Raw genomic sequence first — 21,228 nt, 5'->3', positions numbered from 1 at the left:
CGACTGCTGAAATAATTAAAAAAGTTGACCTTTGAGGAAGTTGATGATACATATGCATATTGACATTTAATAATAATGACCTCACTAAGAATCGTGATATTTTTGTTTTCATTTTCTCATTTTCTCTTTGATTATGAACAAGGAGAAGCCAATGATTAACAAATTATATATGATAGTGCCCTGAAAACATATACCTTTTGCAATTTGCAGGGGCTTTTATCTTCAGCTAGTTGAATGCTTGTACATTGCTACAAGTGGCAAAAATTTTCATGAGAAATTTTTGTAATAACTGAAGTGTTTTTTTTGTAAAGACATCAGAATAATTCAATACCAACTAAAAGACAGCAAATTCGTTTGTGCTCGTGCGGTGCCGCGGGCAAAAAATATTCCACCAAATTTATGCAAATTGGTGCACTTAGTTTTTGTTTGGAAGGTTTAAGTACCTGAACTACTAAGAGATTTATGATTGGTTGCACCCAATAAAAATAGATTAATGCACTTAGTATTTATTTTCATTGGACGGTAGCACAAGAAAAGAATGAGCATGAAAAATGACTTCTCATGGTGAAAAGGTTAAATAGACAGTCCCCTATATTCCCCATCCCGACATCGTCATTTGAAAGTTTAGACTTCCAGGTTTGAACAACTAATCGCTGCACTAATCCTTTTTTATACAGAAATGAAGGGCAGAAAGTGGAACAATGAAGAGTAGGGCATATGCAATGATGTCAAAGAAAGATTGATGCTTTTTAAATAACCTCACCGAGGGTTGCACTCAAGGAAAACATGTACTCGGAGAGTTCACCAACCAAATTTAGCACATGACTATTAACACTGACTACACACAAAGGACATTATAAGATTCAGATAACTTAACACGGTATTAGCGCTAAATCTCTACTTAATATTTCAGCTTAATAGAACAGTACAGTTAGTTTTACAAGCATCAGATAATTTGTCACAATAGAGAGATTAGCATTGAATCTCTATTAAGAAGTTCAGCTTACAAAGCATTATGGTTGGGTTTACATCTAGCAAGCTTGTTAGTGACCATCATCCCTGTCATGTCCAATGGCCCGAACATTATGACAGAGATCGTGTCAGAACAATGTCATCGCTGTAATTCATTGGACATTTTGTGGATTTATCTTTTCCTTTTAATTTTCTTCTTCTGCTGGAGATACTAATTCCAGATCCTTGTAATTTAAAGTTGTCTTTGCACCATTCAAAGATGCCAATGATGGTATCTCACGTTCAATGTGGCAAACTTAAGATTTGCACCATTCAAATATGCCAAACATTTGTCTACATGACAGTGAACAAACTGAGTGAATGTTTGAATTGTTGATTCCATCTAGAACCATTATATAGTAGCTTGTAATAATGACCTCATGCACATTTACCTTTGCAGATATGGAGAATGAGACATGACGATAATTGTCTGATAAGCTAGATGCTGTGTGATAGTCATGACTCATGTAGTTCTCCAATTAAACGTGCTCGATATGAACTGAATAATATATAGTGCGGGCCATTCACCTTTCTTCTCCAAGTAAATTAAATCCCCCAGCTTGGAGAATGATTCTAGTCCTGCAGCATAAAGCACACAGTTCAGAACCTTACATCCCCATTGCAGGGTCTGAAAAGTTTGAATTCTCACTTATCACTGTCATAGCAACACCAGAAAGAATCATATGGAGCTCACCAACCTATGCTGGCTCCTTGGTCCTTGCCTTTGATCTCCTAGGGCCTGGGGCAACATGTAGATCATCACTCCAGGATATCTTCCTCTCTGGATGCTCAGCACGTCGTGATCAACGCTCACTCGTAGTGCTATGTGTATGCAATCTCCTTCATCCACCTGAATAGATGGCCTGAAATCTTTGCACAAATTGTAACTTGTCCCTGCCTCCCTGACCATGAAAAATGCAGTAGAAGTTTGGTGAACATGAACAGGTGGACCACCTTGAGCATGTTGTAAGTTGTGTAGGACTCCTAGGTCTCGGTGGTTAAGCTTCAGCTAAACGCTTTGGATCCGACCTGACAGAAACCATTTCAGAATTTCAGTGTCGTGCCTGGAAGAAAATAAAAACTGTAAACATGAAATCGAACAATAATAATCAAAACTACAATTGTTAAATTATGAGGTATTTTGGGCCAGCCAAATTATGAGAAATTCAGGAAGCTCACATCCTTTTGAAATCTGACATTTCCAATGACATGAAACTGAAGTTTGGAACTGAAGAAAAAGAACTGATGCATTACCTGATTCAAGCATAAAGGGTTGTGAATATTATGAACAATATCTTTCCAGCTGATTACCAAAACTGCTATCAATAGTTGGAAGTCGAGATTCAAGTGTCAAATACTTGTCCATGTTGTCTACTTGATAGCAAACTTGCCAATTGGATTCAAACTCTAAGAGGAAAATATAAATGTTAATCCATGATGAAAACAGGCAGAACCGAAGGCAGTGCACTGGTGCCCTGTTGGGTATGTAGGGGATGCACTTTTTTTTTAACACTAGCGATCGCTAATTCCCCCCTGTTGTCATTAGGTCCTGTATTTATTTTGAGCATAGAAGAAGGTACATTTGAATATTTGATCCAGGAGTAGCACAACCTCGCAATTAGGGTTCTGGAGCCAAAGACCAGAAGCATTCATGGGCTCACATATGCGCCCAAACAACCCGGATTGCCGCACGGCGAGGACCTTTTGCCTTTTGTAGACTTGTCTTCGCGCTTGCTTGATCAACTGGCGTTCTGAACCGAAGTCTGCTTCCTACCGCAGCGTTGCACATGGGGATGGGGATCCGGTGGGTGATCCCGTCATCCGGATGCAATCACCGTTGCCATCATTGCGCAGGCTTGATGCTTCGACATCGTTTGACTTGCCATGATCCATCAATTCGCGATCTCACATAGTAAAAGGGTTTAGAGGACGAGCACGGCATACGCCTGCTAATGGGGTTGAACCCATCCCAAATCCACCCCTACCCATATTTCAAGAGCCCTAACTACCACCCACCCCGACCCACCCCATCGGCCTAATGCCCCAACCCGCTCCAACCCGAAGTCGCGATGGAAGATGATATGCGACTTACGTGCCGATCTACTACCATAGCGCCCCGACCCGTCCCAACCCGTCTATGTCGTCAACCCAACCCGCCCCAACCCATTTCATAGTGTCACCCGTTTCCACCCATCCAATAGTACTCGTATTAAAACCCACCCAAAAAAACCCATCAAGCCCCGCCCCATTAGCAGGAGTAGCACGGCACGACAACTTTGCCTTGTCTGGCATAGAAAACGGAGCCGTTCCTCTAGAACTACCGCTGTGCTGTCAATCCACGGGGGTCAGAGGATTCCTCGGTTCTTCACTTCAGCACAGCTTCGAATCGATACCTTACCACCAAGCCAGAGCATAACCAGTGACCACTGCCGGCTGTCGCTAACCACCCCCGTGGCTGCACCTCATTAACAAAAAACCTGCTCCGTGTGCCCGCGAGATTTGTTGCTTACTCAAACAAGTTAGTGTACCAACCATAAAGAATGAACAGCAGAGGACAGAAAGAGCAGGACAGACAGACAGGAGGACGAGTGGTAACTAACAGCGAAAGGCCAAGCGGCAAAAGCTACGGACGAAATCGGACGGGATCCAATGACGGGACGGAGCAAGGAAGCTTTCCTCCGTTCCGGCCGCAAGAATCAAGATCCAGTAGCAGTAGATGGGCTGCGAGTGAAGCCTCCACTCGATCCCCCCAAGCCTCTCGCCGCCAATCAAATCTTGCCGCCACCCCTCGGCCCCATTGACTGGCCCGGGCCAAACAAAAAGCTAGCCGGCAACCACCAGTCCACCACCACCTCGTCCTCGTGTCCTCGTCACCACCTCACCCCACGCCACTACCTGCCCCCCGCCTCCACTCCCGCCGCCCCTGCACCGGGACGTCACCACTCGGCACCCCGGCAAGGCAAAGCGAGGGGAGCCGAGCGAGCGCATCGCGTCGCGTGTTCCTTGCTTCGTCCTCACGTGCCGTGGCCCCTCCGCTTCCTCCTCGCCCGGCCGTACCTGTTCCTGTCCCCCCCACCGAGCGAGCCGCCGGCGTGTCGGTCGGGGGAGCTAGCGATGCAGCACGAAGCGTGGCGGCCCGGCGCTGAGCCCGCCGGGGCGGGGGCGGGGGTGGGCCCTGCGCCCACCACCGTCGACGAGGCGTCCATGGAGCGGAGCAAGAGCTTCGTCAAGGCGCTCCAGGTACCCCGCCCTGATCCGACCCGATCCTGATTTTGCAGGAATCCATTTCTCTCTCTCGTTCGAATTGGTTTGTCAAAGATCCGGGTTTTCCCGGGAGCCCTGGCTGCTGCCCCTCGGTCCTTGCTTGGTTTGGTGCTTACGATCGCTGCCCGTGACATGGTTGCAGGAGCTCAAGAACCTGCGGCCGCAGCTCTACTCGGCCTCGGAGTACTGCGAGAAGTCCTACCTCCACAGCGAACAGAAGCAAATGTAAGGCTAGATTTCTCTTGTCCCGTCGTCCCGGAATTAACACCTCCGTGCAATTTTTGAAAGCACCTCAAGTTTTCTCCGCAATAAATTCATATCAATGGCATATGACTAGTAGTGTTTTTTTTTTGAAAGATATGTCAATGGCTAGTAGTACCGGATAACAATTTTGCTCTTCTAGCCCACAATGGTCTCCTGATCCTTCTAGCTATTTTTTTTAATCTTCTCATTTGGTGTTACAAGTCTACCGACAGTATAGGTTTTAATGAAGCATTAGTGCGGGAATTCAGGACATCTGCTCAGAGTGCGGCAATTGCCTCAGGGGGGAGTTCTGTCAGTTGTGGAGATTTATTGAGACATCAATAGGAGAAAAAAATTATTGTATCGGGCTGATTGGTTGTGCAGGAGGTAAAATTTGTAGTTTTCTAGTGAGGGATTGGTTATTTCAGTCTCCTTTGGAGATTCTGAATTCTGCACTACACATACTTCTACATATTCCATGGAATTGCAGCGTAATGGATGTGTAAGTATGAGTACCTGACTTCCCTGCAAAAGTGGTTTTTTGAAGAACACAAGGGCACTGCAAGTTTCTGCTAGTCTTTGGTGCTGTCACCGGGGTCCTCCTGGTCCAGTTCAGTGTTGATTAAACTAAGAACTTTTCTGCGGAGTAATGAGTGTGCTGCAGTAGAACATGTCGAGTTAGGAACTCTCTCATCCACTTTCCCGTGCTTCTTGATATCAGGGTGCTGGACAACTTAAAAGATTACGCTGTCAGGGCCCTTGTCAATGCTGTCGACCACCTTGGCACAGTTGCTTACAAATTGACAGACCTGTACGAGCAGCAGGCTTCAGAAATCTCAACCCTCGAGTTGAAAGTAGCATGCTTGAACCAGGTACTGCTGCTGCCCTAATGCGCTGCTGCCATAATGCAGGGATTTTGTTCTTATAGTGCAATATATGAGTAAAGCTGACATTTTTCATGGTCCAATTCTAGCAAGTCCTTACTTGCCAAACTTACACGGATAAAGAAGGCCTTAGGCAACAGAAGATGACGGGGGCTGCCAGAAGACTCCACAAACATTACATCGTACCATGTAAGCTTTTGTAGAATAAACATGCAATTCTGGAGTCAAGGAAATGATAAATGCCTAGCTAACCTTTTGACTTTCTCTCCGAGCTAGATGCGGGAAATAAAAGAATGCAAGCTTTTTCCGAGATGCAAGGCAATGCTGATTTTGACAGAACACCAAGACCTTATTCATCAGGTTCAACTTCTTGCTTCTGTGCAAACATTTGAAATTTTGGTATTAAGAACTTTGTGTACTGAAAATGATCCCCCCTGCAGCAAAGACCCTTCAGTGGCATTTGGTTTCGGAGAAGAACTCCAAGACCAATAGACCAGATCAGTCTGAATTCACGTAAGCCATTCATGTCTCTGGTTCAGTTTTGCCAAATGGGGCATTTGCTCTGCTAACTTCATCCTGTGTGGCATTGTTGTCATCTGCTTTCTGCAGCCTAGGAGAAACAAAAACCACTAAGCCTTCATCAAGTGGCTTTGGCAAACTAGGTATTTAATTACTTATACTGGTGTTAGTTTATCGTCATTTGGGACACATTGAGCCTATATGCAATCTGAAACTGCTTATGTTTCAGGCAAGGAACCATCTGCATCTCCCTTGTCCAAACATGTGCAGTCCAACATGACCAGCTTGGATATTGTTAGTGTCGGCGTGAAGGTAAACCTAAACCACAATGTGATAGAACATCCAGACTGATTTTCGATTATATAATAATATAAAAAATATGATGGAAACATGTGGTTCAAGATTAAAGCTTACATTTTATTTGATGATGCACTAGTTGCAAATTGTCATCATAGAGGATATACTATTTTTATGTACTCCCAGGTTAAATCAGTTTATTTCCCTCATAATGAAAATTTCGTTTCTGCTGAACTTATATTGTATTTGATGACCCAATAGTTGCAAATGGTTATCATAGAGGATATACTATCTTTATGTACTCCCATGTTAAATCAGTCTATTTCCCACATAATGAAAGTTTCTCTTCTATTGTACTTATACATTGAAACGTCCAATTTGCATTTTCAGGATCAGCTCAAGACAAGGCCTTTGTCATCATTCAGTTCTTTTGACAACCCAAGGCATTTGTCATCTTTCAGTTCTTTTGACAACCCAAGAGGGCGTCAAATCCAGAAGGCTCCGCTTCGCACAAGAAGTATGTTAGCTGCTTTCTTTGTTAAGCACAGATCAGCAAAAATGAAAAATGTCTCTGTTCGTTGATCAACGACAAGCTGCAGTTTGGGACATGGAAGAAACTATGTATACTTGTAGATTGTATTTGAATCTTGTATATTAGTGCTCAAGACCTTTTCTGATACCCTATCAGTCTTCTCGCTTAATGTCATCTTGCTAATGACCTAAATGTAATGATTTATATGGATATACAGTAATAGTTCTATACCCTAGTGTCATCTTACGGTCCAGAAATTTACAGTGTAATTGGAATTTATAAGGAGATTCTTTTTTGCGAGAAATAAAAGGTGCATGGCTCATCTGATTAGTTGAATCCAGTATGTTATATCCCGGAGTTGGTTCAAGTGTAAAATGCACGCTTGGTAGTGAATAATAAGGTACAAATAACGTAATACAAAGTGCGCAAATCATTGAGATTTCTAAAAATTCACCCCCTTTTTCTAAGTGAAGTTCTGGCTGTATACATTATGCTACAGGGAACTTCTATACGCTATTTTCTTTCCTTACAAGTTACCAATTAAGTATTCAAGGTACTAGTAACAAGCTAGCTAAATATCCGAATCTATGACAACCAGTACAGATCGAAGAACATACGTTCCCACTGTGCAAGTCTGACGCAAGTAAAAAGTGTACCCGTCCTGTGTTTACCGAAGGGAAATGTGACAATGCGTCAGCAAACTGAGTCAAATTACACATGAATCTTTTCTGGGACCATATGACACGGGTGATTGGGTGAACATATGATTCTTTGGGTGGTGCATCTTCACCAAAATAAGAACCTGCAACTAGGGATGCAAGCGGCGCGGGTCACGCCGCCAGCCTGCTGGGCCAACTTGCGCCGCTGGCTCCCACAAACCCACATATCAGCCCACATAACGTAAGAGGGTCAAAGCGGGTAAACCCAATTAGCCCACAAGGCCCACATATGCACCCACATCTTCTCCCCTCGAGTCTGCTCCGCCTCGCGATGTCTCGTAGTTGCGCCGCCGCCTCCATGGAGAGACCTAGCTCCGCTCCGCCCCGCCCCCTGCCCCGCCGGCGCTGCCTCCTGACCCTCCCTCAGTTGCAGCACCTCGTTCTGCATCAAAAAGGAGTGGTTCCAGTGGTTCATCGCCCGCACCGGTGCGTGTCCTTGTGCCCGCGCTCGCGACGAGGACATCGCCACCACCATCGCCGGCCGGTTGTCCCCCACCGCTGAGATCTGGGCTCATGGAGAGGAGTTCATCTTCAGTAAAAGCTGCGGTCGACATGGCAACTGCGCATCGGGAGGCAATTAGGGAAGGAGAAAAGAGAAAGCAAGCACAGGTTTGATTTCTTGCCAAAAATCCCCCATCGATTTGATTTGCTGCCATCGAGGTGGAGAGGCAATTAGCTATATATCGATTTGTGTTTAGGGAAGGGGAGAGGAGGAGGTAGGTGCAGGGAAAGGGCTTATGGACAAGAGCTCAACTATTGCCACCGCAACTGCACATCTGGACGCAATTAGGAAAAGGGAGAAGAAAAAGCAAGCACATGTAAGGATTCTTGTCAAGAATTCCCCATGGATTTTGTTTGCTGTTGGTACATGTGTTACCTGCTAGTACTAATGCCTAAAGAAATAAATATTATCTATGCAGGCTAACGAGGGAGAAGGGATTTCATCATCAGTGAAGCATAAGGTCCCCAGACCAAGGGCAACACCTGCAAAGCGGTTCAAGTCACCACTAGCATCGAAGTCAACTGGAGTCAGGATGATGCTATCCCCGAGGGTCATTTCCCCGTCTACAACATTGGCTAGGTCTTCACAAGAATCACCAATATCTCCTTTTATCAAAAAAAGAAGTATGCTTGGTCACGGTAAGTTCAAACCATTCAGGGCTATGAACTGATAGTTACTGCATTAGATTTAATTACCTGCTATCATGTTAATGCCTTGGATTTATGCTCCAATTAGTGATTTTAAATTGTTCTGTACTATAGTCTTGTCTGAAAATATACTTTCCATGCCAACCACTAGGATCTTCACATAGGAATAAACGACGCAGACTTACTTCACATATATGGAAAGAATTTGATCCAATATATGATAATGGGATTCTAGTAGAGGCTCAATGTATGCATTGCAATCAATTATTCAAAACAACCAGAGACATTGGTACAAGTGCTTGTGGCAGACACTTGAAGACTTGCAAGGGAAAAGCTAGATTGGATGAAATGGTCTCCCAAATGAGTTCTGGTATGTCCAAGGCTGATGTGTCTTTGAAAGATTGGAGGTTTAATCAAGAAGTAGCCTACCTAGAGCTAGTTAAATTTATTGCCATGCATGAATTACCATTTAGCCTAGTTGAATATCCAAAATTCAGATCATTTGTGGATACCATAAACCCATGGTTCAAGCATGTGTCCAGAACCACCATAAGGTCTTATTGCATTGACTCCTATGAGGAAGCAAGAGCAAACTTAAGAAAGTTGCTGAACAAGTCGAAATCTAGAATTTCCCTCACTGCAGACATGTGGACCTCAAACCAGACTCTAGGCTACTTGTGTGTGACTGCTCACTATATTGATGATGAGTGGGAACTTTATAAACGGATCATAAAGTTCACTCTTGTTGAGTCACCCCATGATGGTAGAACTATGTTCAATGCCTTGTTGAGAACACTTCAGGATTGGAACATTGAAAGCAATGTATTTGCAATTACATTGGACAATGCATTTGTAAATGATAACTTTTCAAAAACTTTGCAACAGAACCTTGTTGATAAGGGTCAATTATCTCGCAAAGGAAAATTGTTTCATTGTCGTTGTGCTGCACATGTCTTAAATCTGATTGTTCAAGAGGGTTTCAAATCAATCAGTAGTGCTACCAAGAACATTAGAGACAGTGTAAAGTATGTTAAGAGCTCACAAGCTCGGAAGCAAAGGTTTGAAGAAATCGTAGAGCAAGTTGGTATTTCTCCTGGGAAACGACCTCCTCTTGATGTTGTAACTCGATGGAATTCAACATTCCTAATGCTCGAGACAGCTCTGAAGTACAGGAAGGTATATGAAGCTTTAAAGCAGGGGGACCTGCAATACTTACATGAGCCTTCAACCAAGGACTGGAAGGTGGCAAAGAAGCTGTGTAACATGTTACAGCCTTTCTATGAAGCAACCAAGATAGTCTCGGGATCAAAATATCCTACTTCAAGTCGTTACTTTCATATGTTGTGGGAAGTGAAGAGAGAGCTGGACAAACAGTCTTCAATTGGTGACCCTGTGATTACAACTATGGTGCATGGGATGAGAGAAAAAATGAACACATATTGGGATCTGTCCTATTTGAAAATCTGCATTCCAGTTATTCTCGATCCTCGATTTAAGATGCGCTTTCTTGAGTTCCGCTTGAACCAATGGTTTGAGGAAGAAGCATTTAGATATAGTTCTAAAGTGGAGAAGACATTTCGAAAGCTATTTGCTGAATATTCCGTAGAAATCAGTGACCCATTTCTTGAGAAGGCCCATATGATTGATGAGAAAGTTGATGAGAACAATCCATGGGCAGATTGGGGGCAGCATCAAAGTGCACAGCAAATGAGTAAAACAAATGAGTTAGACAAGTACTTAGAAGAAGAAACAATGTCAGTAGGAGTTGAGCTTGATATCTTGCAGTATTGGAAGATGCACTCAGGCACTTATCCAACACTTGCACGAATGGCACGCGATATTCTAGCAGTGCCTGCATCAACAGTGGCCTCAGAATCTGCATTTTCTTCTGCAGAAAGAACTGTGAGTGACTACAGAAGTAGGTTGAAAAGTGAAACAATAGAAGCTCTTATTTGCTTTCAAGACTGGTTGAGATCAGAAGATAGTACACATGATCATATAGCCGGAAACATAGCTGGAGATGAGCTTGATTGCATCTAATGCATATTGCTGTAAGTATTACTAACTGAGATTCTTGCAGTTCTATTCTTTAAAAGTTCATTGCATATGGGCCAATATTCTGATTGCTTTTGATTTAGTTTTTTGGAAACTTGGACAGCTAATTTTGTCATTGTTTGGCTGATAGAGTGCAAATATTCTGATTGCTTTTGATTTAGTTTTTTTGGAAACTTGGACAGCTAATTTAGTGGTTCTTTCGGTATATAAGGAAATTTGCCAAGGGATCCAGCTAATTACTATTTCTGCAACATTTTTGGGATAAAAGGAACTCCTTTTTTGTGCAAATATTTGGTGCAGCCAAATATGTTGGGCTAAAAGACCTGAAATATGTGAGCATTAATGATATCATGTGCATAAATATGTGACCTGAAATATGTTTAGGATGCTAACTTTTATGTTTAATGAAACCCAGCAAACTATTGCATATTCAGGAATCTGGATCCTGATCACTGTTGCATATTTAGGAATCAGGATCCTTTAATTCACTAATGACTAATGATGTGTTCTTTTTTTTAGAATGCAGGTAGATGTTTCTGGGTTCTACCTGCGATGATTCTGGGTTGCCTGATCCCACTATTACATCACAGAAATGCTTTTGCTGTGGAATTGCCTGCTCCAATGCCATTCTAGTGACAAGATTGATGGTAGCATTGAATTGCCTGCTCTGTTTTAACCTGGCTACAATTTTCTGTTGCTTTTGACATTTTAGTAGTTTGTTAGACTGGAATCGAAGAAGCTGCAGCAGCAGGATTGCTAAGCCACATAGAGAAGTGATGGACTAGTGTGGTTCTGTAATGTATAATCCATTTTAATATTTTCAGACACCGATGTCATCATCCGATCCTGGAGTATATTTGGATTTTGATGTTTGGTGTTGAAAAATCTGGAGAATATAGTTGTTATAAGCTTCTTATACATGTATGGTGTTGCAAAATCTGGATCATAGGCTTGTCATACTTAGAGCTTAAGCTTTCTAGCATGGGCCCTGAGCGGTCTTCTCTGCTTGCCTGCTAGCCTGGGTGGTCACGGCAGCAATTGGCGGCGCTATGCGGGCCGCCGCAATGCCCGCAAAAACTTGTGGCTTGATGTGGGCTGCCGCAATTGCCCGCATGATAGCTTGCGGCGCATGCGGACGTGGGGCGGGCAGCCCACACCCGCCCCGCTTGCATCGTGACCTGCAACCTTGTTTCCTGAAGAACGCAGATGGATCAGCACTTAACCTAAGGCCAATCCAGGACCAAATTTGTGTGCTGTGTTTATTAACAATGATACAACATTGCCAGATAAGATCACTAAACACCCTCTTACAATGCCGGTTCTAATATAAAGGCTAAGAGGATAACAGCACATGGATCACAAGTCACAACACTCTCAATTGTGCAATTTAACTGATCACCTCATTGGGGCACACTAAATTGAAGGTGGGGAAAGATACAGATAAAGCCGCAAAACAATCTCAAAGGCATTATGCGTACAGTGAGTTGAAACACTGCACCCAGACTCCATAGCATCTAGGTTTTTTGCCAAAAAATTTTGCCTCCTTTTTTAGACATATGAATGAAGTATTAAATATAGGTAAACGACAAAACTAATTGCACAGTTTGAATGTACACGACGAGACGAATCTTTTGAGCCTAATTAGTGCATGATTATACATAAGTGCTACAGTAACCCACATGTGCTAATGGTGCGGTCAAAGACATCAAAAGATTCGTCTCGCGGTTTCCAAGCAGGTTCTGAAATTAGTTTTTAAATTAGTGTAAAAAAATCCTTCCGACATCTGGTCAAACAATCGATTTGACAACCAAAAACTTTTATTTTGGGAACTAAACGGTGTCTGAGTCCCAATATCATGCGTCCCATTCTGGTACAAACTGGTCCTGGCTGCAGAGATATGGATCTCAAATGTAGTTCTCTTAATGGCTTTCCCCAAAAGAAAATGGCTCCAGGAGAAGATGTCTAAGGCAAAATATCCCCAAAAGTGTCCACTCAAATTGTACACGGCAGTTAGAACATGCGCCTCCGGTTCGGAACAATCTCAGGGCTGTTGTTCCTCATCATGGCAACAAACTCCTGGTAATTAATTCTTCCATCCTGCCAACAAATAACAAATGGGATATTAGCACATAGGCAGCTTCTATTGAACTTTTTAGTTATAAGTAAAAGGATTCTGATCTTTGGCATTCGCTATGAGGTTAGTCATGAGAAGCTTGAGATTATAGACATTTGCTCACTTATTCCCAAATTCAAATACAGTAAATTGGTAGTCTCCATGAATTTCAATTCAATGTGAAATCATTACTATTCGTGTGCATCCAAAAAAAATAATGTGATTGGTATTTTTTAACATATAATCCCCCACCAGTCAAATCTTTGGATCTTCTCTTTCTGTTGGAGTATATTGAGTCCGTGTGTATAGAGGCCCATCTAGAGGCCCATGTATAGGCATTATATATACCCACACTTCTAGGGTTGGAGGAATACAAGACAATTATTCTCTCCAACACTTTCAATAAGAATTCATTTCCATATTCTAGGAACATGTCAAGTGGCTGAAGTCAACAGCAAGTAACATGCCACATTAGATAGGTGCAAGAAATATGCTTAGCTGCTTGCCTCAGTTAGCTTCGGACTCGACCACGAACGGGACTCCAGGCTCAGGCTCAACGGATTAGATAGGTGCAAGGAATATGCTTAGCTGCTGATCCAGGCTTCTCTCCCCCGCGCTTCCGGGCCGAGAGCCTCCACACCGCCACCTACCTGCTCAACCGCCTTCCGTCCACTGTTTCTCCTGCTCCCACTCCACACCACGCTCTTTTCGGTACCTCTCCTCGCTACGACCACCTTCGGGTCTTCGGGTGTGCGTGTTATCCTAACACCTCCGCCACCGCTTCTCACAAGCTGGCGCCCCGCTCGACTCGTTGTGTGTTCCTCGGGTACTCCCCTGACCACAAGGGGTGCCGATGTTTTGACCTCACCACTCGCCGCGTTCTGATCTCCCGACACGTCGTCTTCGACGAGTCGGATTTCCCCTCCTCCACACCTTCGTCTGATCCCGAGCTGGCGTCTCTGTTTCCGAATGACCCGGTGGTTCCGCCACCGTTACCTGTCTGTCCTTTTCCTGCAGGTTTTCCCGGCGCACCGACACCACTTCCGGTGATCCCTGCTGCGCCGAGCGCGACCCCGGTACCGGCGGTCGCGCCACGCGCGGCACCCAGACCTCCGGTCGTGCCGCGCGCGGACCCGGTGTCTCCCACTGCGCCACGCGCGGCCCCGGTGCCTTCCCCTGAGCGGTACGCTCAGCCGGTGCAGGTGTACCGGCGCCGCTCGGCGCCGACCCCAGCGCCGCAGCGGTACGCTGAGCCGGTGCAGGTGTACCGGCATTATTCGACATCGACACCGGCGCCGCCTCCTGCTTCGAAGGCTCCTGCGACGCCGACACCGGAGCCGTCGCCGTCGCCGCCGCCTCCTCCGGCTCCCTCTTGAGCCGGGCCGGAGGTGTACCACCCGCCGGTCATCCATCGAGATCCTCGGCATATCCATCAAATGGTGACTCGGCGGATGGCGTCCCAGGCCGCAACTCTCTCCGCCACCGAGGGAGAGCCGCGGGTCTCTCCGGTACCCTCCTCTGTCCGCGACACCTTGGCGGATCCTCACTAGCGTCGCGCGATGGAAGAGGAGTACGCGGCTCTTCTTGCCAACCAGACGTGGGACCTCGTGCCACGTCCGTCTGGTTGCAATGTGGTGACTGACAAGTGGATCTGGACGCACAAGCATCGGGCTGACGGCACACTGGAGCGCTACAAGGCTCGCTGGGTTCTCCGGGGGTTCACTCAGCGGCCTGGTGTGGACTATGATGAGACCTTCAGCCCGGTCGTGAAGCCCGCTACAGTGCGCACGGTCCTCTCACTTGCGCTCTCGCGCGCTTGGCCTGTGCACCAGCTAGACGTGAAGAATGCGTTTCTTCACGGCACCTTGTCAGAGACTGTCTACTGCTCTCAGCCTGCGGGATTTGTGGACTCGAGTCGTCCGGATATAGTCTGCCGGCTCAACAAGTCTCTCTATGTACTGAAGCAGGCTCCACGGGCTTGGTACTCTCGGTTCGCCACGTTCTTGCTGACACTGGGGTTCACCGAGGCAAGTCTGACACGTCTCTCTTCATCTACCGCCGTGGGGATGAGACTGCATATCTGCTGCTATATGTCGACGACATTGTGCTCACAGCCTCCAGTCAGCAGTTGCTTCAGAGTGTCATTTCCTCTCTGCAGTAGGAGTTCGCTATGAAGGATCTCGGTTAGCTCCACCACTTCTTGGGCGTCAATGTTGAGCCTTGCCCGTCTGGTCTTCTCCTTCACCAGCGGCAGTACGCCCTCGATATTCTGGAGCGGGCTGGGATGACTGATTGCAAGCCCTGCTCCACTCCTGTCGACACTCAGGCGAAGCTGTCTGCAGATCTGGGTGATCCAGTGACTGATCCTACTGCCTACCGGAGTCTGGCCGGTGCTTTGCAGTACCTCACCTTTACCAGGCCGGACCTCACCTACGCTGTACAGCAGGTCTGTCTCCATATGCATGATCCCCGGGAGTCACACCTTGCTGCGCTGAAGCGTCTCCTCCGCTACGTCCGAGGCACTGTGGACCTTGGCCTAGTGCTTCACCGCTCCTCCTCAGCAGAGCTGGTGGTCTACACCGACGCAGACTGGGCTGGCTGTCCGGACACTCGTCGCTCCACTTCCGGCTACGCCGTCTTCCTGGGCGGCAACCTAGTCTCCTAGTCGTCCAAGCGGCAGCCGGTTGTCTCCCGCTCCAGTGCCGAGGCGGAGTACCGTGCTGTCGCTAACGGCATGGCGGAGGCGTCCTGGCTACGACAGCTCTTGGCGGAGCTCCACAGCCCGCTCGCCAAGAGCACGCTCGTCTACTGCGACAACGTCAGCGCCGTGTATCTCTCCACCAACCCCGTCCAGCATCAACGGACGAAGCACGTGGAGATCGACCTACACTTCGTGCGCGACAGAGTCGCAATCAGCGATGTTCGGGTACTCCATGTCCCGACTACCTCCCAGTTTGCTGACATCTTCACCAAGGGGCTGCCCTCCTCGACCTTCTCGGAGTTTCAATCCAGCCTCAACGTAGCCGGTGGCTAGTTGTGGCTGCGGGGGGTATTAGCCCTTTGTACTCTACTTGTACTCTCTTCTTGTCCAGTCTTGAACACCGCTGCGCCGGTTGTTCAGACTGCGGGGGGTGTTGGCTTTCTTGTTGTCCAGTCTTGAACACCGCTGTGCCGGTAGTTCAGACTGCGGGGGGTGTTGGAGTATATTGAGCCCGTGTGTATAGAGGCCCATCTAGAGGCCCATGTATAGACATTATATATACCCACCCTTCTAGGGTTGGAGGAATACAAGACAATTATTCTCTCCAACATTTTCAATAAGAATTCATTTCCATATTCTAGGAACATGTCAAGTGGCTGAAGTCAACAGCAAGTAACATGCCACATAACTGACGTCAGTGAGGGAGTTTTCTTCAGCGGATCAATTTAAATATTTGAAGAGCTAAGTTGTTACTTAAACTCTGCAAAATATATACTCACGTGATCTGTATCTACTTCAGCAATGATCTCTTTTATTGTTTTATCATCTCCCATATCATACTTCTTCAGAGCTTCTTCCAACTCATCTACTGTTATGTATCTGCATAGAAAGATTTAAACAGTGAGGAAATCAAATGAAAACAGTAGATTTGCAGAACAAGTTCAGGCAAAATTTGAAGTGAAGTTACCCGCTGTGGTCCTTATCAAAATATTCAAAAGCTTTGAGTATGTGGTCTTCCTTCTCCAATCTATTCAAGTGCATAGTGGCTGATATGAACTCCGCATAATCAATGGTACCATTTCCATCAACATCAGCCTGTTTGGGGAATTAAAAACAAGAATAAGGAAACAAAATAGTATGCGCTGAACTATTTCAACAACTCCATCAATAATGGTTTCACATGTTCCATCCCGTCTTCTCTTTCAAATTATTGTGATACTGTGTTTCCATTCAATAGGAAACACCAGAAACCTGTATGAAGTAAAAAAAAAAGGCTGTGGAGGGCATGGCAGCACGCCAGCACCAGACAGTTGCTTTCAGTTTTCCAAATTGGAGATATGTGACTTGGGAATTGGGATACTGATAGATACTTAAGAACAAAAAAATATACTGAAAGTAAATTATGCAGTCAACCAAAAAATGAAGCATACAGGTCTGGAGGATGAACATACCGCCTCCATCAACTGTCTGATTTCTGATTCAGAAATTTTAGTGCCAAGTTTTGGTAAACCAGATCTTAGCTCTTCAAGAGTAATTGTCCCACTGTTATCTGTATCAAGAGATCTAAACATTTCTTTAAGGCCCATAATCTCTTCATCTGATAAGTTCTCAGCAACAACCTGGTTATAATGAAAGATATCAGAATTATCTGCTCCTTAAAACCAAGTATTTTACTGGAATAAATGCCACAGTACAAGCAATGAATCACCTTCAAAGCAACTTTCTTGAGCTTGTTCATTGCCCTGAACTGTTTCATTCTACTGATGACTGTAATGTCAAGTGGCTTATCTGGGGCCTCTCCATCCTCTCTAATCCATGGATGATCTGTATGTTCACAATATTAGACCGATAAATTATACTTGCAAATAAATATTCAGTTCATATTGGAAGAACACAGGTTGTCTTCTTTCTTTCTCTTTTTTTACAGAGAAAGCAGACAGGTCCTTAACGAAGAGAGAAAACCAACAGTTTCTATAGGGAATGCTATAACCACTTTCAGCGTTTTAGCACTCTTGTACCAAAAAGCACAAAAATGTGGGGAAAAAACTAGGAGACTACTCCCATTTCGCTACTATAACTTACTACATGATTGTTTATTCTCTACAAATCAAAATGGCATGTTATGGAACGTGATTCGACAGCTAGACATAGAAAGATAGTGAAAGAGCAGTTGACTTACTCAAAATTTCAGCAGCAGTCAGGCGCTCTTTTGGGTCTTGCTGCAGCATCTTCTTAACCAAATCCTTGGCACCATTAGATATGGAAGGCCAAGGATCAGAAGAGAAATCAATGTGACCACGCAAGACGGCATCAAATATGCCATCCTCATTATCTGGCAAAATCAAAGGACAATGTGAAGAAAAACAAACAATTGTGTTAGAGCGATAGTAGCCAAAAAAAAAAAAAACTGGCTGAAACGAGATTCTCAAAAATTAAAATGAGTACCTGCCCAAAAGGGAGGAACACCGGAAAGAAGGATGTAAAGAATAACTCCAGCACTCCAAATATCAGCCTCTGCCCCATAGTGCCGTTTGAGTACCTCAGGAGCAACATAATATGCGCTTCCCACAAGATCCTTGAAAGTCTCCCCTGCATCATCCATTATACATCTCATTACATTTGATCATGCCGCAGATACAACAAAATAAGCCATTTCACTTCCTAAGAGACAAAACAAAGAGAGGGAATAAATACAAAAATAGACTAAGCCCCACAATAAATCCTCCACCATCACAATGATTTGCAAAATGAACAATCGCGCTTTTATGCAACAGACTTAAGAATATCATTTATAATTATGTGTGAGCATTCAACAAGTTTGATACTATATGCTTACTCCATTAAAGAACAATGGTGGAAAGCAATGATGTAGCACATATCAAAGGAGGTAGAATCTGACTACATGAACATTTTTGGATGTCAGGTAGCGGAAACTCCTCTCACATACTTAGGAATACCGTTACACTTTAAGAGAATAAGTAATAAAGACTGGAAAGTCATAGAAGACAGGTTTGAACGTAAACTGAGTACATGGAAAGGCAAGATGCTTTCCTATGGAGGCAGGCTTACTCTCATAAACTCAGTTTTAAGTAACCTATCTGTCTATATGCTTTCTTTTTTTGAAATCCCAAAAGAAGTTCTCAAAAAACTAAACTTTTATAGATCTAGATTCTTCTGGCAAGGGGATAGTCACAAAAGAAAATATAGATTATCCAAATGGGATATATTATGTAGACCAAAAGACCAAGGTGGTCTGGGAATTATGAATTTAGAAGTTCAAAACAAATGCCTTTTAAGTAAATGGTTGTTCAAACTTATTAATGAGGATGACATTTGGCAACAGATACTCAGGAATAAATACCTTGGATCCAAAACCCTCACTCAGGTTGAGAAAAAACCTGGTGATTCACAGTTTTGGTCGGGGCTTATGTCAGTAAAACAAGATTTTCTTAATTGGATGACGTTTAAAGTACAGAATGGGAAACAAACCAGATTTTGGGAAGATAAGTGGTTGGGGAACTCGGCCCTTAAAGAACAATATCCCAATTTGTTAAATCTGGTTCACCGCAAACATGTTACAGCCCATACAGTGCTCAACGGAGACCCTTTGAATGTCTCGTTTAGGAGACACCTTACGGGTAATAATTTGAGGGACTGGATAGATTTGGGACATCGCGTTGCTAACATCCAGCTGGTAGATAATAAGGATGTCGGAATCTGGCAACTTCACAAAAGTGGCCAGTTTTCAGTGCGTTCTATGTACTCAGCTCTTCTAGATGTTCGAGTTCTACCCTTAAACAAGCCAGTATGGAAACAGAAAATTCCATTCAACAACAACAACAACATAGCCTTTTTTCCCAAACAGAAAATTCCATTGAAGGTAAAAATATTTATTTGGCTACTCCACCGTGGGGTTATCCTGACAAAGGATAACTTAGCCAAGCGTAATTGGAAGGGGAGCAAACAATGTTGTTTTTGCACGAATGTCGAAACAATTGCGCATCTCTTCGGGTGCCATTTGGCTAGGTTACTTTGGAGGATAATTTTTATCACCTTCGGTCTTACAAAACCTAATAATATTGTGCAGTTATTCAGGTCTTGGCTGCATGGTTTTAGGTGGGAGAAGAAAAATATTATTTTCACAGGCTTATGTGCTCTTCTTTGGTCAATCTGGTTATCCAGAAATGATGTAGTTTTTCATAATAATCAAAAACAAACTGCTCTCCAGATACTTTTCAGGGCCACCTATCTCACCAGGACATGGGCGATTTTGCAAAAGGAGGAGGACAGAGACTTGATTGCAGATGCATGCCGCGCTTTGGAAGTGACGGCCATGGACATCTTTGCGCGGAATGGGTGGCAATTTAGCAATAGGCTTTGTGGCTTGTAATTTGCTTCCTGTTTATCTCTCAAAGTTTGTAATAAAGGCCGGATATATCGCTCTATCGCTCTGATGTAGAGGCTGGGATATTTTCTTAATATTCCTTTATCTAAAAAATCAAAGGAGTAAACAACGCAATCGCAATGTCACCTCTGGAACAAGCTTAAAGCTCAATTACTTTGAAGTTAAGCTGGATCCCTAATACTAACATAGCATCTCTCAACAAGAACGGACAGATATGAATAACGCCACCTCCATATCGATACTATAAAAAGTTTAGCGATGCTGGGTCCGAATCCGAAACCGTCAAAAGGAGCGAATCAGTCAAGTCAAAGCCACATCCACATCTAGTCAAAGTGTCAAACATCGCAAAAGGGCACTGCAGGATCCATAAGGAAGAAGGGATGAAATCAAAATGAAGCGCTCACCGGGCTTGAAGAAGACGGAGAGGCCGAAGTCCGTGGCCTTGAGCGGCGAGTCCTCCTTGTCGTTGAGGAAGAGGAAGTTCTCGGGCTTGAGATCCCGGTGGAAGACCCCCATGGAGTGGCAGCTGAGGACGACGGTGACTATCTCGCGGCAGAGCGCGGCGGCGGCGCGCTCGGTGTAGTGTCCCCTGGCGATGATGCGGTCGAAGAGCTCCCCTCCCTCGCAGAGCTCCATGACGAGGTTGACCGAGTGGCGGTCCTCGTAGGCGCCCCGGAGCTCGACGATGTTGCGGTGGCCCGTGAGGTGGTGCATGATCTGCACCTCCCGGCGCACGTCCTCGATGTCGTCGCGGTGGACGAGCTTCCGCGTGGCGATGGACTTGCAGGCGAAGCGCTGGCCGGTCTCCCGGTGCGTGACGAGGTAGGTGACCCCGAACTGGCCCCGGCCGAGCTCGCGCCCGAAGGTGTAGGCCGCGCGCACGTCCTCCATCGGCCGCCCCAGCACGCGCCCCACCGCCCCCGCGTCCGCCGCCGCCGCCGCCTGCGCGGCCGCCGGCTTGGGCCTCGCCTGCGGCTGCTGCTGCTGCTGCGGCGGCGGCGGCGGCGGCGGCGCATGGGGCTGGGGCTTGGGCGCCGCCGCCGGCTTCTGTTGGTCGGCTGCGTGGCGGTGGTAGCGCGACCCGCGGTTGCCCATGGCGGAGTGCCGGGCTGGGGGGCTGACGGAGGAAGAGGGGGGGAGGGAGTGACGGGGGGCTCCCGGTTTGCGGGTCTGGTGTTTGAAGCAGCAGGCGAGGACAGAGGGGGAGGAGGGTTCAGCGCGGCGCGGAGCACAACCGCGTGGGGGCGCGTGGGGGTGGTGGTGGGTTGGGTTGGGCGCGGCGGGCGAAGGCAGTAGAGGAGCAGGTCCGCCGGCGTGCGAGCGCGACAGGCACGCG

General features: G+C 45.7%; 3 protein-coding genes across 4 annotated transcripts; 2 read left to right on the top strand and 1 right to left on the bottom strand.

The window, feature by feature from the left end:
• Positions 1–3,815: 3,815 nt before the first annotated feature.
• On the top strand, positions 3,816–7,086 carry LOC120707465 (probable protein ABIL1). The gene is made up of 9 exons (XM_039992366.1): positions 3,816–4,251; positions 4,418–4,500; positions 5,240–5,390; positions 5,492–5,591; positions 5,679–5,762; positions 5,843–5,915; positions 6,012–6,064; positions 6,151–6,233; positions 6,609–7,086. The coding sequence occupies exons 1-9, from the start codon at positions 4,126–4,128 to the stop codon at positions 6,798–6,800; spliced, it is 945 nt and encodes a 314-aa protein (XP_039848300.1). The 5' UTR covers positions 3,816–4,125; the 3' UTR covers positions 6,801–7,086.
• A 415-nt stretch (positions 7,087–7,501) lies between these two features.
• On the bottom strand, positions 7,502–21,194 carry LOC120707464 (calcium-dependent protein kinase 1-like). Of its 2 annotated transcripts, XR_005689012.1 has the most exons (10): positions 20,297–21,194; positions 17,933–18,076; positions 17,667–17,819; positions 17,196–17,311; positions 16,939–17,106; positions 16,455–16,582; positions 16,267–16,366; positions 12,516–12,770; positions 11,852–12,195; positions 7,502–7,552 (listed from the first exon to the last, which is right to left on the bottom strand). XR_005689012.1 is itself a non-coding variant. In XM_039992365.1 (8 exons), exons 1-8 carry the CDS (start codon positions 20,985–20,987, stop codon positions 12,684–12,686), a joined length of 1,587 nt encoding a protein of 528 aa, XP_039848299.1. In that variant the 3' UTR covers positions 12,193–12,683. The 2 variants fall into 2 exon arrangements, 1 of the variants encoding a protein (XP_039848299.1); XM_039992365.1 differs by lacking the exon at positions 7,502–7,552 and having other exon boundaries at positions 12,193–12,770; positions 20,297–20,987.
• LOC120709928 (zinc finger BED domain-containing protein RICESLEEPER 2-like) lies at positions 7,983–11,512 on the top strand. Its single transcript, XM_039995547.1, has 5 exons — positions 7,983–8,078; positions 8,168–8,287; positions 8,390–8,609; positions 8,770–10,669; positions 11,193–11,512. Exons 1-4 carry the CDS (start codon positions 7,983–7,985, stop codon positions 10,656–10,658), a joined length of 2,325 nt encoding a protein of 774 aa, XP_039851481.1. The 3' UTR covers positions 10,659–10,669; positions 11,193–11,512.
• Positions 21,195–21,228: the final 34 nt, after the last annotated feature.

This window comes from Panicum virgatum, chromosome 5K (assembly GCF_016808335.1).
Source record: "Panicum virgatum strain AP13 chromosome 5K, P.virgatum_v5, whole genome shotgun sequence".
NCBI lineage: Eukaryota > Viridiplantae > Streptophyta > Magnoliopsida > Poales > Poaceae > Panicum > Panicum virgatum.
The sequence above is the reverse complement of the archived record's forward strand: the minus strand, read 5'-3'. Positions and strand labels throughout refer to the sequence as shown.

Bases quoted from the DNA above. Each gene is read 5' to 3' on its own strand.
- LOC120707465 (XM_039992366.1), top strand. From the start codon at position 4,126: ATGCAGCACGAAGCGTGGCGGCCCGGCGCTGAGCCCGCCGGGGCGGGG. The intron at 5,916-6,011 runs GTAAGCCATTCA...TGCTTTCTGCAG, and splicing joins CCAGATCAGTCTGAATTCAC to CCTAGGAGAAACAAAAACCA. The intron at 6,065-6,150 runs GTATTTAATTAC...CTTATGTTTCAG, and splicing joins AAGTGGCTTTGGCAAACTAG to GCAAGGAACCATCTGCATCT.
- LOC120709928 (XM_039995547.1), top strand. From the start codon at position 7,983: ATGGAGAGGAGTTCATCTTCAGTAAAAGCTGCGGTCGACATGGCAACT. The intron at 8,079-8,167 runs GTTTGATTTCTT...ATTTGTGTTTAG, and splicing joins AAAAGAGAAAGCAAGCACAG to GGAAGGGGAGAGGAGGAGGT. The intron at 8,288-8,389 runs GTAAGGATTCTT...TTATCTATGCAG, and splicing joins AGAAGAAAAAGCAAGCACAT to GCTAACGAGGGAGAAGGGAT.
- LOC120707464 (XM_039992365.1), bottom strand. From the start codon at position 20,987: ATGGGCAACCGCGGGTCGCGCTACCACCGCCACGCAGCCGACCAACAG. The intron at 18,077-20,296 runs GTGAGCGCTTCA...TGGATGATGCAG, and splicing joins CTCCGTCTTCTTCAAGCCCG to GGGAGACTTTCAAGGATCTT. The intron at 12,771-16,266 runs GTGAGTATATAT...ATTTGTTGGCAG, and splicing joins CTGAAGTAGATACAGATCAC to GATGGAAGAATTAATTACCA.